The following is a 22890-nucleotide window of genomic DNA, read 5'->3' on the forward strand; positions in this document are numbered from 1 at the left end:
ATTCGTTACACCGTAACATTCGTTACACCATAACATACGTTACACCGTAACATTCGTTACACCGTAACATACGTTACACCGTAACATTCGTTACACCGTAACATACGTTACACCGTAACATTCGTTACACCGTAATATTCTTTACACCGTAACATTCGTTACACCGTAACATTTGTTACACCGTAGTATGGTTACACCGTAACAATCGTTACACCGTAACATTCGTTACACCGTAACATTTGTTACACCGTAACATTCGTTACACCGTAGTATGGTTACACCGTAACCTTCGTTACACCGCAGTATGGTTACACCGTAGTATGGTTACACCGTAACATTGTTATACCGCAACATTCGTTGCATCGTAGCATTCTTTACACCGTGACATTCGTTACACCGTAATACACCGCAATTGAAACATTTTTAAGTCGTTGTGCACACTTATCATAACTGCCGGGGTCGTCCAATAAAAAAAACTACGTAACAACATCATTCATTCACCAATATCACACTTAGCCTAACTCAAATATCCAATTCAAAAACCCCCCAAGTAGTTGTGCACACTTAGCACAACTGCAGGGGTCATCCATTAAAAAACTATGTAACAATAACATTCACTAATTAATCTCACACTTAGCCTAACAAAAATATCCAATTTAAAACATTTTTAAGACATTGTCACACTTAGAACAACTGCGGGGGTCGTCCAATCCAAAAACTACGTAACAATAACATCCACCTACCACCCGGTCGGGAAAAAATCTGGTAAATTTGAGTGTCTGGCGCAGGCGGACGTTTGTCGTGCAGTTCAGACACACTTGGCACATTTCTTTTAGCCAGGTTTTGCGTGACGCCCGACGAATCTGGCGAAAATCTGGCGGGATAACTCACAGCTGTCTGGCACAAAAACCAATCGGTTCAATCGGTTGAACCGTGCACGACCGGTTTGTTGCATATTCGCCAGAATTCTGGCAACATTCTTGGGCCAGTCGGGGGGAAAATCTGCCAGACGTCTTGCGCAGCTAAGTGCAGCGCCCAAGACAAAACGCCCGCCAGGCGCCCCCCTTTTCCGTCTGGGCAATGTCACACTTAGGGGTCATCCAATTAAAAAAACGCTGCCACTAAATAATTATTTGACACACTTCGTCTAACTTGCAACTTCTTCACGTATCCAAATGTGCACACTTGTGCTAATTGCCTTCCAAAATAGTGCTCCATAATATTGCTCAAACTAGTAAGGACACCTGGCAATTCACCATAATATTATAGTGTAATCGTATTTTTATGGATTTGCGTGTTTTCAAAAGGTCAAGCCATCCCACTCTAACTTTTGGGGGGGGAGCGGGCAATTATCGGGCATCGCCAGTGCCAGTTAAGATTCTTAAGCCAAGACACCCACCCTAAAAATTTCGATTTTTGTGTTGCACACTCACACAATATCACTCGCGCCCGCCGGCACGCACACTACCTCAGTTATCGTAACGCGCAAGCTGTCAAACATTTTTGTTTGCTTTTTTCAAACGTGTTTAGAAAAATTAATTGACTGGAGCGCTTTTTTCTTCGATTTAAACAAATAGCATGCGAAATTGAAGGTAAGTTTTCTTATTAATTAATCACATAACATATAATCAACTTCTTTTCCCGAAAACAGATTTGATGATTTTTCCAGCCTGTGGAACACCGGGATGACTTGGCAGCTTCCTCCTCCGCCACCTCTTCCTAGCGGCGCACAGCATCTCCGACGACCAAAACGGCAATCGTGGCCTGACCCAACTCCCGGCAACATTGGCGACAATCCGGATCATGCTGAACGCGCTGCAGGTCGTCGAACCGGTCGCTGCCAATCCGGCAGGCAGTTTTTCCAGGCTGCAAGAGCGGAATGATTCTCCGCGCCGTCGCCTCGGCCAACTCAATGTTCCCCGACGGATCAACCGTGGACGAGCTGGTCAACTCGCTGCAGCGCAAGATGCTGTACGAGCAGGCAGTCGAACCGGCCGCCGCCAATCCGGCCGTCCAGCAGTTTGTCCAGTCCGTCTGCCCCAACATCGGTGCTGATTGAAACGGTCGCCGGAGCGAAACAATTCTCTTCGTCGTCACCGCAGCAGTCTGTGGCCAACTCATTGTTCCCCGGCGGATCAACTACGACCAAGCAGTCCAACTCGCTGCAGCAGATTCAATCTCTCGCAACTTCAGGGACGTCACGCAGCCGGGGCCGGTTTTTTTGCACTTGAGGAGACTATCGTGGAAGCGACCACCCCGGAGGTCAGCACGACGAAGGTTACCACGGAATCGCTGAAGGAATCCCTGCGGAAACCTCGCCGTCGGAAGACCGAACCGACTCGAAGCAACAAGATCTTCCAGCGGAAGTTGATTCAGTGGTCACCGCAGCAGTCAGTGGCCAACTCATTGTTCCCCGGCGGATCAACCGCGACCAAGCAGTCCAACTCGATTCTTCACTGTGTTCCGTTCTCTCGCTATTTTTTTACGACATAAAGTTACAAAATTGCCTAAATGCAATTTTACCTAAATTTTACTATATTCAACTAAATGTTGCGTAATTTATCAAAAATAGATTTCACAAATTTAAAAACTATATTTATAGGAATTGAATTAAATTGTACTAAAAAAAATTGAATCTAATTTAAGCTTAAGTTTAAATTTTAAACTAATGTTTACTTATTTTGACTTGTTGAAACTAAATTCATAAAAACCTAACTAAATTTTACTTCATTGAATGTAATATAACTTAATACAACTTATTTTACTAAATTTAACTAAATTCAATACAATTTACCAAAAATAACTAAATTCAATGAAACTTAACAGCATTTGACCTAATTTAACTTTATTAAATTTATCTTAATTTTACTAAATTCATCAAAAATTAAGTAAATTCAGTCAAATTAACTTATATTCTATTATACTTAACTAAATTTGACTGAATTTAACATAATTAACTAAATTCAACATAAACTAACTGAAATCTACTACATCCAATAAAGCTTAACTAGATCTGACCTAGTTTAACTTAATTTTATTTTAATTTAACTTAATTCTACAAAATTTATCAAAATTTCACTTTAATCTTAACTAAACATAATTTAACTGAATTCAACGCAATTCAACGTTATTTAACTTAATTCAATGTAATTCAACTTAATTTAACTTAATATAACTTAGTTTATCAAAATTTAACTTAGTTTATCAAAATATAATGTAATTTAACTCAACTGAACTCTATTTGACTAAATTTAACTATACTTAATAAATTTTTTAAATTTATTTTACCTAATTTATCTTTATTGAACCTAATTTACCTTAATTTAACTTTGTCTATTTTAATTTAAAATTGAATAACCAAATTCAACTAAATTCAATTGAATTACGTAAAATTTAGCTAAACAAAGAAACTTAGATTAACTTAGTTAATTGAACATAATTTAACTTACTAAATTTTACTTAGGTTATTTAAATTAAGCTTTATGTAACTCAATTTATTTTTATTTAACTTAAATTACCCTTATTAAGCTAAATTTAGCTTAATTTATATTTATTAAAAGTTAGGTTTTTTCAATTTAACTAAATTTATCTATTCCGAACTTAATTTTGCTTAATTTATCTTTATTTAAATTATTTTACCGTATTTTTTTTAAATTCATTTCAATTTATAATTATTAAACTTTTTTTCTTTAGTTAACCTAATTTACCTTAATTCAACTCAATTTTTCTTTATTTAACTTAATTCAAATTATTTTACCTAATTTAACTTAATTTAAATGAATTAAACTTAATTTGACTTAATTTAACATAACTTAATTGAACTTATTTCAACTTAATTTAACATTACTTAATTTATTTTTTGAAAATTTATTTTACCTAATTTATTTTTATTGAAACAAATTGAACTTTATTTAATTTAGTTTATTTGAATTTATCTTTATTTATCCTAATTAAAATAATTTAACTTAATTAACGTTATTCAATTTATTTTACTGACTAACTAAATTTACTTCTATTTAAAAAAAATAAACCAAATTCAAAAAAAATCAGTAAAACTTCACTAAGTTTAACTAAATTTAAATTAATTTAACTTAATTTACATTGATTGAACATAATTTTAGTAATTTAGTTTAGTATTATTATGTTATATTATGTTAAATTTTGTTATATTTAGTTAAATTGAGTTATGTTTATTTAAGTTTGATTGAGTTTAGTTGAATGTAGTTATTTTTTTAAATAGAATTATATTTATTTAAATTAAGTTGAATTATGTTAACTAAACTAAGTTAAGTCCAATTTATAGAAATAAGTTAAATAAAGTTAAATTCATTAAATTAAGTCAAATTAAGTTAAATTAAGTTAACTAAAGATAAATTGAGTAAAATTAAGTTAAATAATGATAAACTAAGATAAATTTACATACACTAAGGTAAGTTAAGTTGAATTACGTTTAATTAAGTTAAATACAGATAAATTAATTTGAATACAGATACAGTAAAATTAAGTTAAATAAATGTGAATGCAGTTAAATTTTGTTGAATAACGTTAATTAAGTTAAATAATTACAATTCAGATGAATTAAGTTAAAAAAAAAGAAAAACTTAGTTAAATTAAGTCAAATTTAGAGAAATAAGTTAAATTTAGTTAAATTTCGTTAAAGTTAGTTACATTTAGTTAAATTTAGTTAAATTTAGTTGAATTTAGTTTAATTAAGTTAAATTAAGTTAAATTAAAATAAATTCAGTAAAAGTAAGTTGAATTAAGTCAAATTAAGTAAAATTATGTTAAATTAAGTTAAATTAAGTCAAATTTAGTTAATTTAAGTAAAAATAAGTTAGATTATGTTAAATAAATTAAATTAACTAAAGATAAATTAAGTAAACTAAGATAAATTCAGTTTAACTAAGTTAAATAAGTTAAATTAAGTTATATTAAGTTAAATTAAGTTAAATTAAAATAAATTCAGCAAAAGTAAGTTGAATTAAGTCAAATTAAGTGAAATAATGTTAAGTTAAGTCAAATTAAGTTAATTTAAGTAAAAATAAGTTAGATTATGTTAAATAAATTAAATTAACTAAAGATAAATTAAGTAAATTAAGATAAATTCAGTTAAACTAAGTTAAATTAAGTTATATTAAGTTAAATTAAGTTAAATTTAGTTAAATTAAGTTAATTTAGGTTAAATTTTAGATAAATTAAGTTAAATACAGATATAGAAAGTCAAATTTAGATAAACAAGTTAAAAATGTTAAATTCAGTTAAATTAAGTCAAATTAAGTCAAAGTAAGTTGAATCAAGTTAAATTAAGTATTATTAAGTTAAATTAAATTCAATTAACAAAGATAAATTAAGTAAAATTGAGTTAATTTAAGATAAATTAAGTTTAGTTAAGTTAAATAAGTTAAATTAAATTATATTAAATTAAATTAAGTTATATTAAGTTAAATTAAGTTATATTAAGTTAAATTAAGTTAATTTAGGTTAAATTTATTAAAATTAAGTTAAATTAGGATAAATAAGTTAAATAAAGACAAATTGAGTTGAATTAAGATAAATTAAGTAAACTAAAGATTAATTTACCTAAACTAAGGTAAGTTAAGTTGAACTACTTTGAATTAATTTAAATACAGGTGAATTTAGTTAAATAATTCAACATTCTCAAACTTAATTTGATTTAGACAAACAAAAATTTAACTTAATTCAACTGAATTTATTTTTATTTAACTTGATTAATTTTTATAAAATTAAATTCACCTCATTTTAATTTATTTTATCTTAATTTAAATTATTTGAACCTAATTGACGCAATTCAACTCAATTTAACTTAATTTAACTAAATGCAACTTAACTTTACAAAATTTTACTAAATTAACTAAATTCAACAACATTCAATGTTAAAAGTTAAATTAGGACAAATATTAAGATAAATTAAGTTAAATTAAGTTAAATTATGTTAAATTCAGATATATTAATTTACATGAAGATTAATAAGGTTTAATTAAGATCTATAAACTAATTTGAGTTTAATTATGTTGAATAAAGTTAAATTAAGCTTAAATAAAATGAATTAAAATTGATAAAATTTAAATAATTTAAATTATGTTAACTTACGATAAATTAATTTAAATTTAGATAAAATACGTTAAATTAAGTTGAATTTTGTTAAAATGAGTTGAATTACATAAAGTTTAGCTAAAATAGAAATTAAGATAAACTAATTTCATTGAACATAGTTTAACTTCCAACAACTTAATTTAACTTAGGTTATTTAAATTAAGCTTAACTTAACTTAATTTAGCTTTATTAAACTGAAATAACCCTTATGTAGCTAAATTTAGCTCAATTAATCTTTATTTAAATTAATTCAACTCAATTTAACAGAATTTAACTTAATAAATCTGCTCTGAACTAAATTTTGCTTAATTTATCTTTATTTACTTAATTTACCTTAATTCACAATTTATCTTTAGTTAACTTGATTGATCTCAATTTAAATTTTACTAAATTTAAATCTATTTAACAAAAAAAAAATAATTTAACGTATTTTATCTCAATTTAACCTTATTTATCGTGAGTTAACTTAATTTAAATTATTTAAACTTTATCAAACTTAATTTATAATACTTTAGCTTAATTTAACTTCATTCAACTTAATTAAACTCAATTTAACTTTATTTATCTTTACTAAACCTTTTTTATCTTTATGTAAATTAATATATATGAATTTAGCATAATTGAACTTTTTACATTGAATGTAGTTGAATTTAGTAAAATTTTGTAAAGTTAAGTTGCATTTAGTTAAAATAAGTTAAAGGGAGTTGAATTGCGTTAATTTTTTTTAGGTTCAAATAATTTAAATTAAGATAAAGTAAGTTAAACTAAGGTAAATTTAGTTTAATAAAAATAAATCAAGTTAAATAAAGATTAATTCAGTTCAATTTAGTTAAATTTTTGACAATCAAAATCAAATTAAGTTTAATAAAGTTGAATTATTTAACTTAATTTATCTGTATTTAACTTAATTCAAAGTAGTTCAACTTAACTTACCTTAGTTTAGGTAAATTTATCTTTAGTTTACTTAATTTATTTTAATTCAATTCAATTTGTCTTTATTTCACTTAATTTATCCTAATTTAACTTAATTTAACTTAATTTATCTAAATTTAACTAAATTTAACTTAATTTACCTTAATTTGACTTAATTTAACTAAATTTAACTTAATTTCATTCAATTTTACTGAATTTAACTTAATTTTACTTAATTTTACTTAATTTTACTTAATTTTACTTAATTTTACTTAATTTTACTTAATTTAACTTAATTGAACTTAATTTTACTTAATTAAATTTAATTTTACTGATTTTTACTGAATTTAACTTAATTTTACGTAATTTAACATAATTTAACTTACTTTAACTAAATTAATTTAACTGAATTTAACTATATTCAACTTATTTTTCTTAATTGGACTTAATTTAACTTAGTTTATTTTTTTTTCAACTTAATTCATCTGAATTGTAATGATTTTCACTTAATTACCGTAATTCAATTTAATTTAACTGAATTTACCATTATTTAACTTAGTTTTACTTAATGTATCTGTTTTCAACTTAATTTATCTGTATTCAACTTAATTCAACGTAATTCAACTTAATTTACCATAGTTTATGTAAATTTAACTTAATTTACCTTTATTTCACGTAATTTTACTTAATTTAACTCAATTTAACTGAATTTACCTTAATTTAACTTATTTTTACTTAATTTAACTTAATTTAACTTTATTCAACTTAATTTAACTTAATTTAACTTACTTTAACTAAATTAATTTTACTGAATTTAACTTTATTTTACTTATTTCTCTTAATTGGACTTAATTTAACTTAGTTTTTTTTTTTTTTTTTTTTTTCAACTTAATTCTCTCATGCTCATGCTCATGCTTAGTTTATTTTTTTCAACTTAATTCATCTGAATTGTAATGATTCTAACTCAATTAACGTAATTCAATTTAATTTAACTGAATTTACCATTATTTAACTTATTTTTACTAAATGTATCTGTTTTTAACTTAATTTATCTGTATTTAACTTAATTCAACATAATTCAACTAAACTTACCATAGTTCATGTAAATTTATCTTAATTTAACTTAATTTACCTTTATTTTACTTAATTTATCTTTAGTTAACTCAATTTAACTTATTTTTACTTAATTTAATTTAATTTTATTTAAGTTTAGTCAATTTACCTTAATTTTTTTTTTTTACTTAACTTACTTTGACTTAATTTAACTTAATTTTGCTAATTAACTTATTTCTCTAAATTTGACTTAATTTATCTGTATTTAACTTAATTCAACGTAATTGAACTTAACTTACCTTAGTTTACGTAAATTTATCTTAATTAACTTTTATTTAACTTAATTTTACTTATTTTATCTTTAGTTAACTTAATTAATCTCAATTCAACTCAATTTGTCTTTACTTAACCTAATTTGACTTATTTTAATGAATAAAACTTTATTTAACTTATTTCTATAAATTGGACTTAACTTAACTTAGTTTATCTTTTTTCAACTTAATTCATCTGAATTGAAATGATTTAAACTTAATTAACGTAATTCAACTAAATTTAACTGAATTAACCTTTATTTAACTGTTTTTTACTTAATGTATCTGTATTTAACTTAATTCAACGTAATTCAACTTAATTTATCTAATTTCAACTTAATTTTACTAAGTTCTTCAAAATTTAACTAAATTTAACTTTATTAAACTAATTTTAACTAAATTTATCTAAATTTATTTGAAGTTAACTAAGTTCAACTAAATAGACCTTTACCTCACTAATTTCAACAAATTTAGCCATCAGAACCAATAAGACCACTTGAAAGTCATGTAATCATACTAACCAAACTTATATTTATCTTAACATGTACAATTAGATTAAGTTTTCGTTGATTTCATAAGATTTTTTTTCAATAAAACGAAAATCTGGTGTGTCAACCAATTTTTATTTCCGTAACCTGTAATCCGAAATGAAAAAAAGAAGAAGAAGCACCCCCCAAAATGCGGCCCGTTCCGCTCCCGTTTTTTAGCCCGTTATCGTGGACAAAATGTGCCCAAAAGCGTGCCACAGACGGGCGTAACACATCGGCCAAAATACGTAACGCCCGCCTAAATGTTGCATTCTGGCACGAAAAAGGCCACAACGAGGGGAAAAAGCGTGCTGAAAATCGGGCCCGCTTTCTGGCAAAACGTCCCCGCTTTTTGGCCGTTTTCCGCCCATTTTTCTATGTGGGATGATGAAAAATAAGAGAGCACATCCATGATGCGTTCAAAAATGTCAGTTAGTACAAATGGTTGCAAGGCGATATCACCGCGTAGGAAACGAATTTTTCAGATCTGTTAGAAGCGTTTTGTAGGGAATTTAATTAGCTAAAAGATGTCATCATTAACTCATTTTGGCCCAAAAGTAAGTTAGTACATCAGAGCACAGAGGCATCGAAATGTTGACCCCGGACTAACTTAAAGGTTAGGTCGTTAGCTCAGTCCAGGTGTAGGAGTCGTCTCCCTGGGTCCTGCCTCGGTGGAGTCGCTGGTAGGCATTTGGACTAACAATCCAAATGTCGTCAGTTCGAATCCCGGGGTGGATGGATGCTAAGGTGTAAAAAGAGGTTTGCAATTGCCTCAACAATCAAGCCTTCGGACACCTAGTTTCGAGTAGGAATCTCGCAATCGAGAACGCCAAGGCAATGCTGTAGAGCGAATAATTTGATTTTTTTGATCCTCTATAATTACTGTAAGCTTGAAGAAAAATGTAATTACAAAAACTGACTCTGTCCTAACCAAGTTCCAGTACTGAAAAGGACCTAATTAAAAATAATTCTATGAAAAAAATAACTGTAATGATGTTTTGCCTTTCTTACAAAAGAAAGGTTTAAGGTTTGCTTTTGGAAAAACGCTTTTTTCGGAAATCTTAAAAACATCGTGCACGGCGAGGATTCTTCCCAGGAAAAAATCCTATTACTAAATTGAAGGTTTAGATGCGCTCTTTCGATTGAATTTTGGCCCGAAACCCAGAACTCAAAGTCTGATTTTTGAGAGCTCTTTTTCTGAAATACATGGCCGATGTCTGTATCCGCTCTTAAAAATTTGTGTCTTCCATCACTGGAAAACCGCTCGTAAAACCCACAATTTTTATAAGTCAGATCTGTAGCCGTGGGGTCGGAGACGAACATTTTATTTTTCGATTCACAATTTTCGACCAGTAAATGTGGTCAAAGCCATTTTTGGAGGTATTTTTTGGACTATTTTACAAATTCAATTCAATTCAATTAGTTTTTATTAGTAAATAATCAATTCACAATATCGTAATTTTATAACCTAATAGAGTTTTGGAGTACCTTTCAACTATGATTTGTACTATAGTTCATTTTGATGTAATTGGATATTCTAACAATGGATTTGCCAAGAGAAGGAAAAATTATTTAAAAAAAAAAAAACCTTCGAAATTTGCTAAGGAAAAGGATAGAAATAGAAAAGCTTAAAACTAGATCACAATTTGTTTTGTCTGTTGACGTCGAAAAAACTGCGCTGCACTAGGCAGCTTATCCGTTGTAGATATACTTCATCATCAGCTCACTAAGAGCTTGGAATTGTTCTGCCTTGTTTCGGCAGGCACGAAAGCGCGTGAGCATCTCTCCAGCAAGGGCGAAAAACTCAGGAAGCGTGAAGAGATCATCACCAGTAACATCAGCTTGTCCCGGGGGAGTACCGACGCCAGAAGCGGCTACTCTAGCGTACGAACCTCCCCAACCGGGAGGGAACGCTGGTTTGGTCGATGGAACCGCTCCGCCGCCAGCTGCTGCAGCGTTCGAGCTCAAAGTCTTCGGAGGTTGGCGGGACGCTGGCGCTTTCTTCTTCTTGTCCTGCTCCTCGAGGTACTTTTTCCGCGCGGCACAGCCACGGAAATTCGCCGTGTGGTTTCCACCACAGTTCGCGCACTTGACGCGCGCTTTGTGCTGCTGGGCGTTTTCCCCAGCTGGTCTTTCCGCGGAAGATTGCACCTTTCGGTGAAGTGGGTCTCACCGCACTTTACGCACCGGGGCGGAAGATTGCAGTTTCTTGAACCGTGTCCGAACTTTTGACAGCGGTGGCATTGGGCTGCGTCGGCGGGATTCTTCATGTAGAATCGCCACGTCACAAAGAATCCGTCCAGTGCTTTGATCCGCCGAAGGTCCTGGATTTTGACGGACTCACGATCGAAGTACATGAGGTACAATGTGTACGTACCTGTCACCGTTATCGTCTTTGATAGCACCTTAATCTCTCGAGGCTTAACCTTGATGCCCGATAGGTGTTCTTCCAGGTCGGAGATCGGGCGGTCCGGATATCCCTGAAGGACGATCTTCACTGGGACCTTCTCTGCAGGGTCAAATGTAAAAAACTTGAAGTTTCGCAACTTCAACTTCTTCACCACCATGTTGAAATTCAGTTTGTTATGTGTAATAACTTGCACTGACGTTTTACCTATTTTCAGACAATATTGGAGGCCCTCAAGCAACTCGTCAACATCGTCTGCCAGCGTATCCAAAATAAAAATTGGAGGTGGACGTCGTTCCTTCGGAGAGTTACATTTTTTCTTCTTTTCTTGCTTGCGCGCAAGTTCAACATCGTCATCGTCGTCGCCAGTACTGCTGCTGTCACTGGCGGTGTTGTTTTCTTCTCCACTCAGCATCTCAAATTCGTTGCTGGTGGGAACGTTGGAAGTGGTTGTTGTCGTGGTGCTTGTGTACGGCTGCTGCTGCTGCTGCTGGCCGGAAGTGCTTCCGGATGCCCGGGTCGATTGTCTCGTCCGTACAGGGGACTCACGTGGACGGTATGACACGTGTAAAAACGATGGATCGGTGACGTCACTGGGCACGCTCCCGTGCGCGATGGCGGTCGATGCGGCGTTGGTGTGTTTACCTTTCTGCACTCTGCCGGTAGATGAGCTTCGCGGGTTTTTCGAGGCCGCACTCGAACTGCCACGGCCACGGCCGGCCCTTGGCATGCTGGAGCAGCAAACTCGCGGGTAATCACGGTAAATTACGGCGAAAAAATCGAAAAGTTTGAAGAGCTCCGAACACTTGACTGTTGCTGGCTGGTGTTGCCAGTCCCGTTTTGATTTTACAAATAACACTACCAAATTTTAAGAATTCAGTTTCAAACAAAAAGCCATTCGAAAACATGCGCCATAAACTGTTTGGGCCCAAAATTTGAAGCTTTTCCAAAATGTATTTCCAGAGATATAGCGATTTTAGTGTTTTTCGTCTTATTTTTACCATATTTTTTCCTATTATTTTTTTGGATTTATGCAAAATCATATACTGAACATCAAATTCGAAGTCCCGGCTCGTTCTCGCTCGACAAGTCGTCAAGTCGAAGCTTCAACGCCAGCTCTTTTACGCTTGCGCGTTTTACGCTGCGCGTGAAAGTGTTCTTTCTGGCTTCTCATAATTGATCGACAAAGTGCAATAGCGATACATATTTTTTTAAGTTAATCATAGACTAACATTATAGACTGAGTACCCTTTATTTTTTTTTCTAATAATGTCAATCCAATATGTTTTTCTTAATTAAATTTAAATGTCTTGCGACAAATAATGTACTTCTGAAATTAAAAAAATGGCATTTGAGGTTTAGCCTAAAAAGATTCGAAGCTTTAGGTAAAATTCTCACTGGATGGTATCATTATGTTTCTGAAAAATTAATTGCACCAATATATTTCTCGGAGTTTCATCATTTTGTGAGAAAGGCTCTATTTCACCTCTGGTGATATTAAATCGGGTTTTTTTTTGAAATTTTTTTCGCTGAAAATGTTTGAACATTAGGCTTGCAATAGATTTGAAATTAAAAATGTAATTTTTTTTATTATGGAAATGAAGGTCTTAACAACTGAAAACAATTTGAAATATATTTTTCTGCGTTGAGATATTACACACTGAAACCACGATGGTTTGGCCATGGACTATTAATTATGGTTTGACACCAACTGTTGTCAAACGAAGGGGGTCATTGTTTAGTTTGACACTCTCTTTACACAGAGCTCACACTTACTACCCAATGTTTGGTTTGATAGCTATAGTAAGTGTGAGTCCCGTGTAGAAAGTGACAGTTTGTCACTTTTTAGTTTGACTTTGTCAAACCAACGGGGTATAAACTAAAAAGTGTCAAACAAAAAAGTTACCAGTCACCGGGGATTGAGTGTATTCACAAGAATATAAAATTCCGACGAAACAACACGAAATATTCTTTTGCTGTCTAAGTCAAAAAATATATTTAAAAAAAACTTTTAGAAACATGTTTGACCTTTTCACTCTCCACCACCCTATCCAGTCACGTTCGACACACAGACACACTATTGATAACAACTGATAACGCACCACCAGATTGCTAATATCTGGAAGGTGTGAATGGAATTCGGTGCGGTTCGCAGAATGCGTCGCCTGAGGTGGTGAACTTAGTACGAATTTTTCCTCCGACCGCGTCAGTTTACTAGACATTTGCTTGGGAAAGGAGTTTAAGACGGTGAATGAAAAAATAAAATAATAATAATCACGAAACGGTTCTCAACTAGGCGCATAAAAAAGGTGAATATGATACGGACTTTGTCGTTTTAAAAGTCGTTTTATAAAAAAAAAAAAACATTTTGCGAACACAAGCTAAATAACCTTGTTCAACATTATTTGCAATTTTTCACTATGGATCGGCTGCAAACGCTTTCAAGTTTACTTGAAATTCGGATGATCCAAATATAGACATGTTGTTGAAATAGGAGGATATTCCGTATAAAACAACGTACAAATGCTATTTCAAAATTGTGCTTCAACACGTTAAAAATAAAGGTTGCCTATCTTTTTCGAGCTCAATTTGAAACATATTGTCGGAAGTGTAATTTTAAGGTCAGGATAATCCTTATCTTCAAATTGAATTAGCTTCAAAGTTGATATAGCGATATTGAAAACATGTTAGGTCTTATCTGTGATAGTGAGTAAATTTTAATTGAAGAATTCATTGCGGCCATTTCCCATTTTTCACAAGAATTTGTTAATTGACTAACCTAGACTTGCTGCACCATATTGTGACCCAGGTGATTAGATATCGAGCGGAGCTTGTTATCGTACCTCGTATAAAAATCCGCCATTTTTGCATTCGGCATCCCCAATAAAAGTTCATTGCTCATGGCCCGGCGGATGGCTTATCTGGAAATTATTTTGATACCCGGGGGACATATTTGACACCCAAATGTCGTAGAGATTGCCGTCAAACTGTTCAAATTCGACAGTTTGCATTCCGAAAAGTTGACCAATCAATCAGAAAGCAAGCTTCCACGTGAGTCCCGAGCTGTCGCACGTTGACAGCTGCTCCACTGAGATATCAGCTTTGAATTCCGCTTGGGCGATCGTTATCAGTTCGGACATTAAGTGCTAAGCCACGCACCACCAATATTTGCCAAATTGTGTTTGCAGTTAAAAAATTGTTACAATGTCTAACATTGTTTGCTATGAATCTCCTCTTTCAGATGAAGGCGCTAAGCTGCATCGGCGTCTGTTCGGTGCTGGCAGCACTGCTTGTTGGTGTCTACTCGGCTCCAAATCCGTGCGAGAACTTTTCGGAAGGTCTGGTATGCAACGAAACGCACTACGAAAGGTATCGACAGTGCATAGAAGAATCGAAAACGGTTCGCCAGAAGCGACAGTCACTGTGCGAACAGCTGGCGAAGCTCCAGGAAGGTCCCACGCTGGTAGAAGCGGCTCAAGCCGATGAGGCAGTTGTGGTGTTACCTTCCGTTCAGGTTATTCCTGCATTGGAATCTGTTAAAACAGTTGATCCGATTGAAACCAACGATATTCCGGACCTGGATCCGCCCAGCATTGAGTTGAAGTCTCTCAATCGGAAGGTAATTATTCAAGGAGACGACGAGGACGAAGAGTACGAGTACCACGTACCGACGAACGTAACGACCGTGATCCGACTGACCAACGTGGTCAACAACACGAACGTGGTAAACGTCCCGACGCACGTCAACACGACCAACGTGAACAACATCCACATCTACTCGAACATTACCGGAGTCGGCGATGATCAGCCAGCGTCCGGAGAAGAAGCAGAGAAGTGCTGCACGGCTGTTCGACCAAAGACCTGTCACGCATCGACGCAAGGATTCAAGTGTCAGCACAAAAAGTTTCGAACCTGTGGACCGCAGTGCACGTCCAAGATCGTTCACGTGCAGCGGAGAAAGCGTTGCGATCGCAATGGAAACTGCAAGGAAAAGCTCGCGTACGTGCCGCAACCGGAGAAGCCCACCTGCGTCTACGTCGATCAGTGGCCGTTCATCGCCTGTGGCAAGCCGGCTAACATGGAAGTCATCTGCGATGGATGCTACGATCACTACGGGTACGGATACGATGCATTCAACGGTCCAGTGCCAGCCCAATGCCAAGGTTGTTACGACGATGCGATCGATCAAGGTCCGCTGTACCGTCGAGGTCCGGTTTTGCAACCCTTCTATTACCACGAACCTCCGTGCTACCTCACCGGATCGTGTCCCCCGACTTACGGCGATTGCGGTTACGGATGCTTCGGACACCAGATGATCGATCCGGCGTGGGGACCACAGGCGTCCCAGTACGATCCCATGATGGACCCCTCCAACACCGGTTACTACGAGGAAGATCTGCAACTCTCCAACGGAACCGATACGGACTGGGGCGTTCCCGTGCACAAGTGTACCGTCGTGTCAGAGGACAACACCATCTCCGTGCAGAACTGCACCAGCGGCGTGGACAACCAGTACGCGGCAGCACCGTCCAACTATCCGTACTACAAACCGATGCAGTATCCTCCAGCAAACCGGCGGTCACCCTACACGGTCAAACAGCGACAGCAGCGGCCAGAGGTGGACGAACGGGAACCGGCGTCCGGCTTCGGTTCGGAAAACGTCGCGTTCGTCGTAGACGACGAAGAAGATTACGATTTTGACCTGTAGTGAGCGTGTGCTCAGTTGTGAATCACCCCTTTGATGGACGGCAGCTCTGCCTGATTAATCAAAACACTGCCGGATTTTTTAATTTTTGTTTTTGAGTGACTTTGAACCGATTACCGAATTGCTATCTTCGAAGTTTGCGGAGCATAGCGATCGATGAGTGATTCACAAATCTAGTTCAATTTAAACTGCTCGTGAGCTGTCTTTTATTCAAGTCTATGATGCGATGTGTGTGTATGTCTACTATATTTGTTGTTCTGAACTGCCGTTGGAACCTGAGCTGCTAATCGTGAATAAGACCTTTAGTTAACAATAAAGGAGATAAAAAACCGACTAATTTTGAAACTTTTAATTTTTCACAATAACCGCTTGTCCTTGAGCTTAAAAAGTCATCGTAAATTCTTCACTGTATTCGGAACTTTGAGCAGATCAATAAAACGAACAAGTACAGCGTTCGGATTTGATAAGAGCAAGCCCCATCTAAACTCGTCCACTTGTTATTACTCAATATGGCGATAAGAGCGCGTTAACGATGGCAACTTCCTCTGTCAAGCCCCACATTTTTTCGGCACGATCGTGCTCCCGATTCGCGATCATCAGTTGTTTGCCGACGATCGTCGGAGTTGCCGTCAACAAAAAATGCAGCTTTCACTCATAACCTGCGTTGCACTGGGTTGCATTCTTGCCGTCACGACGACTGCGGACAACAGCGTCGATGATCTTTGCCTCAACGGAACACGTGACGAGTCGGGAGCGTGTGTTTGCAAACCTGGCTACAGTGAGTTCCAAGGAAGATGCTACCTGTCGATCAAACCCGTTGAACGTGGACCAGATGTTCTACCACGATCATCGTACAACTACTGTCCGCCTGGATCGGGTTGTGCTCCCGCGGTTTGCACTGGAACGCTCTGCGGAAGCTCGTGTCCTCCGGGTTACGTACTGCAGGCTGGATTCTGCGTCATACCTAGTCCACAGTGCCCAGCGGGTACGCTGTACCGCAACGGCTTCTGCTACTCTCACATTCCACCGCTAACCCGGCTTGAGATAGTGGAACCCCTGAAGGTGGACATTCCGGTTCCACCACTTCCCGAGGGCAGCATCGAAGAGGAATCTACCGCGTCCGACATCGAAATCGTGCCAACTCGCAGACCCCTCCGACCACGGCCCAACCCGATAGACCACGTAGTGAACAACGTGAACACCGTCAGCTCGCCGACCAACGTTAGCACGCACAACGTAAACAACGTGTTCATCCACATTACGCACTCCCGGAAGAACGGAGCGGTCAAGGCTGTGGTGATAAGAAACAACGAAACGACGGTTTACGAGGATCAACCAAAGCTGCCACCAAGCAAGCCAACCCCACCAACGGACGAAGAAGTCGAAATTCTCGAACCCGAAGTGGTGGAACGGCCGGAAAATCGGTGCTGCATCATCGTGTCGCCGCGAATCTGCCGCAAGCAGGAACACGACGAGTGGGTTTGCTTCCACCGGAAGCACTACCGCTGTGGGCGCTTCTGCACGGCTGAGGTGGTTTATTTGCGACCAAGGCGGCCGCTGTACAACAACTCCGTGCTGATCATGCCGCCCAGTTACGAGACGGCGCTGCGGTACGGCGTGTGTCGCTGGGGCGTCTGTCCGCCGATTGGTGAGTACATCGGAGTAATGTTGTAGTACAGTGCAAGGTACAGGCGGATAGGCGAGAGTCTTAGAAGAGTTCAACTGGTCACAGTTCAACCACTGAAGCTTAAATATGCCACACATTAGGCGTGATCAATTATTTGAATTAATGGGGAGATTTCAAATGTTTAGAATTTTCTCTTGGCAGGACTTTAAAATTGTTGCCAATGGGTTGCGCTTATGTCAATTTTTATGTACAACGGTAAAAAACACGATTAAAATCCTTTGTTGATCACTTTTTTTTTTCATTTTAACGCAAAAAAAAGACAAGACAACATTTGTTCGTTGGATCAACAATGGTCCCCTTGGCCCGAGCATGGGTAAATAACAAGGAGATGTGTAATAATACCTTTCTCTGTTATCAATACCAAATTTTGGTATTCCTGGGCCCATTAAAAATCAAGATCAAATTTGGTATCATGCCAATTTAATGTATTGTTTTGATATTGCAAAATTGCAGAATTTGTCAATGGTCCGACTCCACATTTTGGTATTCTTTTGGTATTACAGTATTTTTTCAAATTCTTTTGAAACTATGGGAAAATTATGATCAATTTTGACAATATAAATGATTTTGCGCTAAAATGACATCTCAAAGCGAATGTTTTTATAGAAAACGGGAAATTTCAAACTTGATTTTAAACATTTTTGATATACCCCCTGAAGAAATAACTTGAAATTGTGGAATATTTTCTAAGCCAGAATACCATAATTTGGTATTAAAGTGTTTTATCAAATTCCTCTTGAACTATGGGAAAATTTTGACCAATTTTGACAAAATAAATAATTTTGCGCTAAAATGGGGGAGCGGCCGTGGCTGACTGGTTACGGTGTTCGCTTTCTAAGCGAATGGTCCTGGGTTCGATTCCCATCTGCTCCCAACGAGAAATTATAGGAAATATTAATCTTGAAACTCTGAACATGAACGAAAAATCAAAGTCACCCGAGTCGGGGTTCGATCCCCCGTCCTTTGGATTGGTAGGCAAAAATGCTAACCACTAGGCCATCACGGCTTGGTGAGCGATGCCTGGAATTAGGAATACTGTTACTATCAAACTATATACGCGCTGGGTCCTTGTCCATTTGACAAGGGTTCGGAAGTTCTAAATAACGTTTGAACCCGATTGGTGCAAACGTTCTTCGGGGCGGGGCTTGTCGATAAAAAGCTGAGGGACCTCGCGCTCGGCTAGCCAGCGTAGAAATGGGTCACCGATGCTCGGCAGAGCTAACACCTTCCAAATGCCTATGCGAGTTATTTGCATGTATAGAATGAAGATCTAAAAATACATGGAAACAACTCAATTTGTAAGAAGCGACCGCGTGGTCCCGTTTGGTTGGTTGCACACACACACACACAATAAATAATTTTGCGCTAAAATGAAATCTCAAAGCGAATGCTTTCATTAAAAATCGAAAATTTCAAACTTGATTTTAAACAATTTTGATATACCCTCTGAAGAAATAACATGAAATTGTCAAACTTTTCTAAGTCCGGATACCATATTTTGGTATTAAAGTGTTTTATCAAATTCCTCTGAAACTATGGGAAAACTTTTACCAATTTTGACAAGATAATTAATTTTGCGCTAAAATGACTTGAAACCACCCAACAATGTTAAAGCTGATTTTCATTTTTTTTTTATATACCCACTAAACAAATTTTTAAAACCGTTGAAATTTTAGAATTTTGGTGAATTTCAATCCAATTTCATTTCAATAACACATTTTTTTCAATCTTGTTATTTTCAAAAAGCTTCAAGAACTTCAAGCACAAGCCGTTCATCAATGACAAATGTATTCGATGTGGTGAAGAATTTCACTAAGAACAACATGGAATCATCAGGTGAATAGATGTGGCTGTTGCATATGGATCATTTCCGTTTTTTCACTAACTGCAACTGCTGCCCTTAAAAATGGCATGAAAAAACCAAATTTTGGTATTACTTGTGCAAATACCAGCGACCAAAATGTGCCCTTGGTTGCCTAGTAATAGATGGTAAAATACCATGAAATCATACCAAAATCATGTATGTGGGAGACCACAGGAATACCAAAATATGATTTTCCAAGGGTGCAGGAATACCTAAAAATAAAACCATGGCAATACCAAGTTTTGATATTCAAGCAATGTTCAAATATCCAGAAGACCTCAATTTGGTATTGAAATGGTTTTATTTTGTGTAATTATTTTACCTTTGGAATAATATGGTTTGGTATTGTTGTGCCCTTCTACTTACAAGACGTTGGTATGATTTCATGGTATTTTACCATCTATTACTGGGCAACCAAGAGCACATTTTGGTCGCTGTTATTTGCCCAAGTATTACCAAAATTTGGTATTCCCGTGTTATTTACCCCTGCTCGGGGGAGCGAGCTGTCAAGTAGGACATTTTCTATTAAGAAGGGCCGCGAACTAAATTTGTTTAAATTGATTTGAAAATCCATTATAAATCCTTTGCGATTGTACAAAGGGTCATTGTACTCAGGAAAATAATCATTATGGTTGTGAACAATAATATTACAAATTTAGGTTTAATTTTAGAACCCAATTGTATTTTGACAAAATATCAGCAAAAGATAGGGTTAATCTGTCACATTATTGTTTTACAGATTGTTCCGGCTGCCTGTTTGGAAAGTATCGTTGTCACTACAAATGTTACACGTACGATTGTGCCCACCAAGGCGGCCCTGGCTGTAACTTTTTGAATCAGGACGAATTTTGCGGCGATAACAGCGACGAATTGTGCGGGGCGCAGACTGGAGCGGATGAATGAACTTTAGACAGTGTAATGAGAGTTGTTCAATGTGTTCCTAAATAACAAATCACGATTTTTAATAAAAAGTCCTTTTATGTACGTTATTTTTCTTTTTTTAAGCTCTGTTATTTCTGACTGCATGATATTATTTTAAATATAGATATAAATACATAAGTACAGTTTCAAACCCGATTGAATAAAATAATAATACTTGATTCAAACATTTTGTTTATTAACTTGACTAAAAAAAAGTAAAGAAAAAGAAACAAAATTGCAATAACATATTTTTTCAATGTCTTAATATTTAAAAATCATTAAAGCTTTTTTCGCTGTGTTGACTCTGAAATGATACCGAAGTTCTTGGAACTGCTTGGTCAGAGGAGGTAATACTGTTGTGATATTCGGTGATTATTTAAGGTGAACATGAAACGGTTCTACTTTTCAGTTTATTTTTGTAGCTTCAACGAGTAGGATTTTGTCTTCCATTTGTCTTAAATTGATCATAAAATTTATAATTCAAAGGTAAGTGAAACTAGATGCATTATAGATAGTAAGGATGGGACCATCCATAAACCACGTGGACACTTTTTTGACAATCGCTGAATCCTCCCCCCTCCCCTTGTCCACCTTGTGTCCACGTGGTTTATGGATGGTCCCGATGTAATGTAATTTAATCGCTTTTCCACAGATGAAACCGACAACTCTTCTATTTCTATTTGGCTTGCTGCTGGTGGTTTCAACAGCAAATCCTGTGCCGTCGCAAAACTATAAAAAGAGTCTTGCTGAGATTCTTTTTTCCAGCGAGGTGGATGACACTGTTGAAAGTCGCCCGAAACGTCAGCTGGTAATGACGGCCTGTGATTACATGCCGTACGAGGCTTGTCCTTACTCTCAACCTGTTGTCATGTGTCCTCCAGGTAGTCATCTGCACAATGGTCAGTGCGTAGTGCACCCACCTTACTGTCCGTACTGTTATGTTTGATTTCAAGGACAATAAAATCGAAATAAAAAAAGTGTTGTTGTTTTATTTAGCCCGTAAACAAAGGTGACAAGGATAGGACCTTATGTTGGCATATCAGCAATTTGATTTTCAGTGACAGCTTCTATAAAGCGTTTTCAACTGAAATCAAGTGATGAATATTGAATTTATAGAAGGAAGTTTTCCAAAAGATTTTTTGTTTTAATAGTGAGAAAAAGAAAGTTGGGTGGAAATAGGTATAAACTTGTTTCGGTAGAGTCGTAGTTAGGCTAGTAATCCAAAGGTCGTGCGTTTTCGGTAACTGGGCAGAGAACCGAATTCTGCTCGCTAACTGGGCTGAATGAAAAATTACGAGGGGACCACCGATACAGAATATTTTTTCTGAAGAGATACAAAAATAAAAGTTACTCATATTTATTTACAATGCTTACTTTTTCACTAATTGTGACTTAAAATTAAATAAAAAGTAAAAAAAAGTTATTTATTGAACATGATATTTGCCTCCATTAACCCCTCGGCCATTTCGATTTGTATTGGTTTTTTGACGTTTGTCTGCTTTTTAACTGGGCTGCGGAGAGTATTATTTTGCGATGTCGCAGATAAATTCCCTGGCTGATTTTTGAATCCTGCAGCTCTTCCTGGTCCAGCGAATAAACACCGCTAATTCTAACGAAGCTAATCCAACAAACAGAGAACATTTTCACTAAACCAGTAGGTTTTCAAACGAAATCAAACAATAAAGACAGCTTCTGGATAGATACAACCGCATCGACTTCATAAACAACTTCCATTCATAATTATCAAAAATGACGATCTCGCCGTGAACTTTCTTAAGATTTCTTGACTTCAACTGCAAGTTCCAAAAGCAACATTTTTTTTTATTTTTGTAAAAAAAAAAACAATTTGTAATGATCGATAACAATACTCTCTACTTTTGGCGAACAGTTAATTGGTTCCACTTTGACAGTTTAAAATTGAGACCGTTTTGCGAACCACTATTCAGCACCCAGTGTAGGACCTTTAAAAAAAACCCTGAAATTTCAAGATTTTGTATTGAGTGGAAAAAAATTCCTAAAAAGAACCATTTGGCTAATGAAACAATCACCAAATCTCAAAATATATTCTTGATTTAGCACAAACAGATATATTTTCTCGATATATTTTTTGAAAATATTATGTTTGGTTTTGTTTTCAGGACTGAAAATGTCTGTTGGCACAAATAATGCATCAAGAAAGGATATAAGCAAATAGTATTTTTTTAAAATAATTTTCGTAATTTAAAGACGCAACTTTTGGTACATTTATAGGTCATCGCTTAAATTTTGAATTTATCGCAGTTTGAATGAAAAAAGTTTTTTTTTTCCCCGTTTCCGCCATTTTCCCGTTTTTTTGCGCGCTGCGCTTCGAAAAACCCAGCTTTATTTACAAAAAATCATTTCTCCAAAT

General features: G+C 35.3%; 2 protein-coding genes across 2 annotated transcripts; both read left to right on the forward strand.

Annotated features, from left to right (window-relative positions):
- The first annotated feature begins 1879 nt into the window (after nt 1–1879).
- On the forward strand, nt 1880–16082 carry LOC6036927. Its single transcript, XM_038260779.1, has 3 exons — nt 1880–2032; nt 2194–2460; nt 14566–16082. The coding sequence occupies exons 1-3, from the start codon at nt 1880–1882 to the stop codon at nt 16030–16032; spliced, it is 1887 nt and encodes a 628-aa protein (XP_038116707.1). The 3' UTR covers nt 16033–16082.
- A 514-nt stretch (nt 16083–16596) lies between these two features.
- LOC6036926 lies at nt 16597–20507 on the forward strand. Its single transcript, XM_001846846.2, has 2 exons — nt 16597–17677; nt 20320–20507. Exons 1-2 carry the CDS (start codon nt 16669–16671, stop codon nt 20481–20483), a joined length of 1173 nt encoding a protein of 390 aa, XP_001846898.2. The 5' UTR covers nt 16597–16668; the 3' UTR covers nt 20484–20507.
- Nucleotides 20508–22890: the final 2383 nt, after the last annotated feature.

Source organism: Culex quinquefasciatus, chromosome 3 (genome assembly GCF_015732765.1).
Source record: "Culex quinquefasciatus strain JHB chromosome 3, VPISU_Cqui_1.0_pri_paternal, whole genome shotgun sequence".
Classification (NCBI taxonomy): domain Eukaryota; kingdom Metazoa; phylum Arthropoda; class Insecta; order Diptera; family Culicidae; genus Culex; species Culex quinquefasciatus.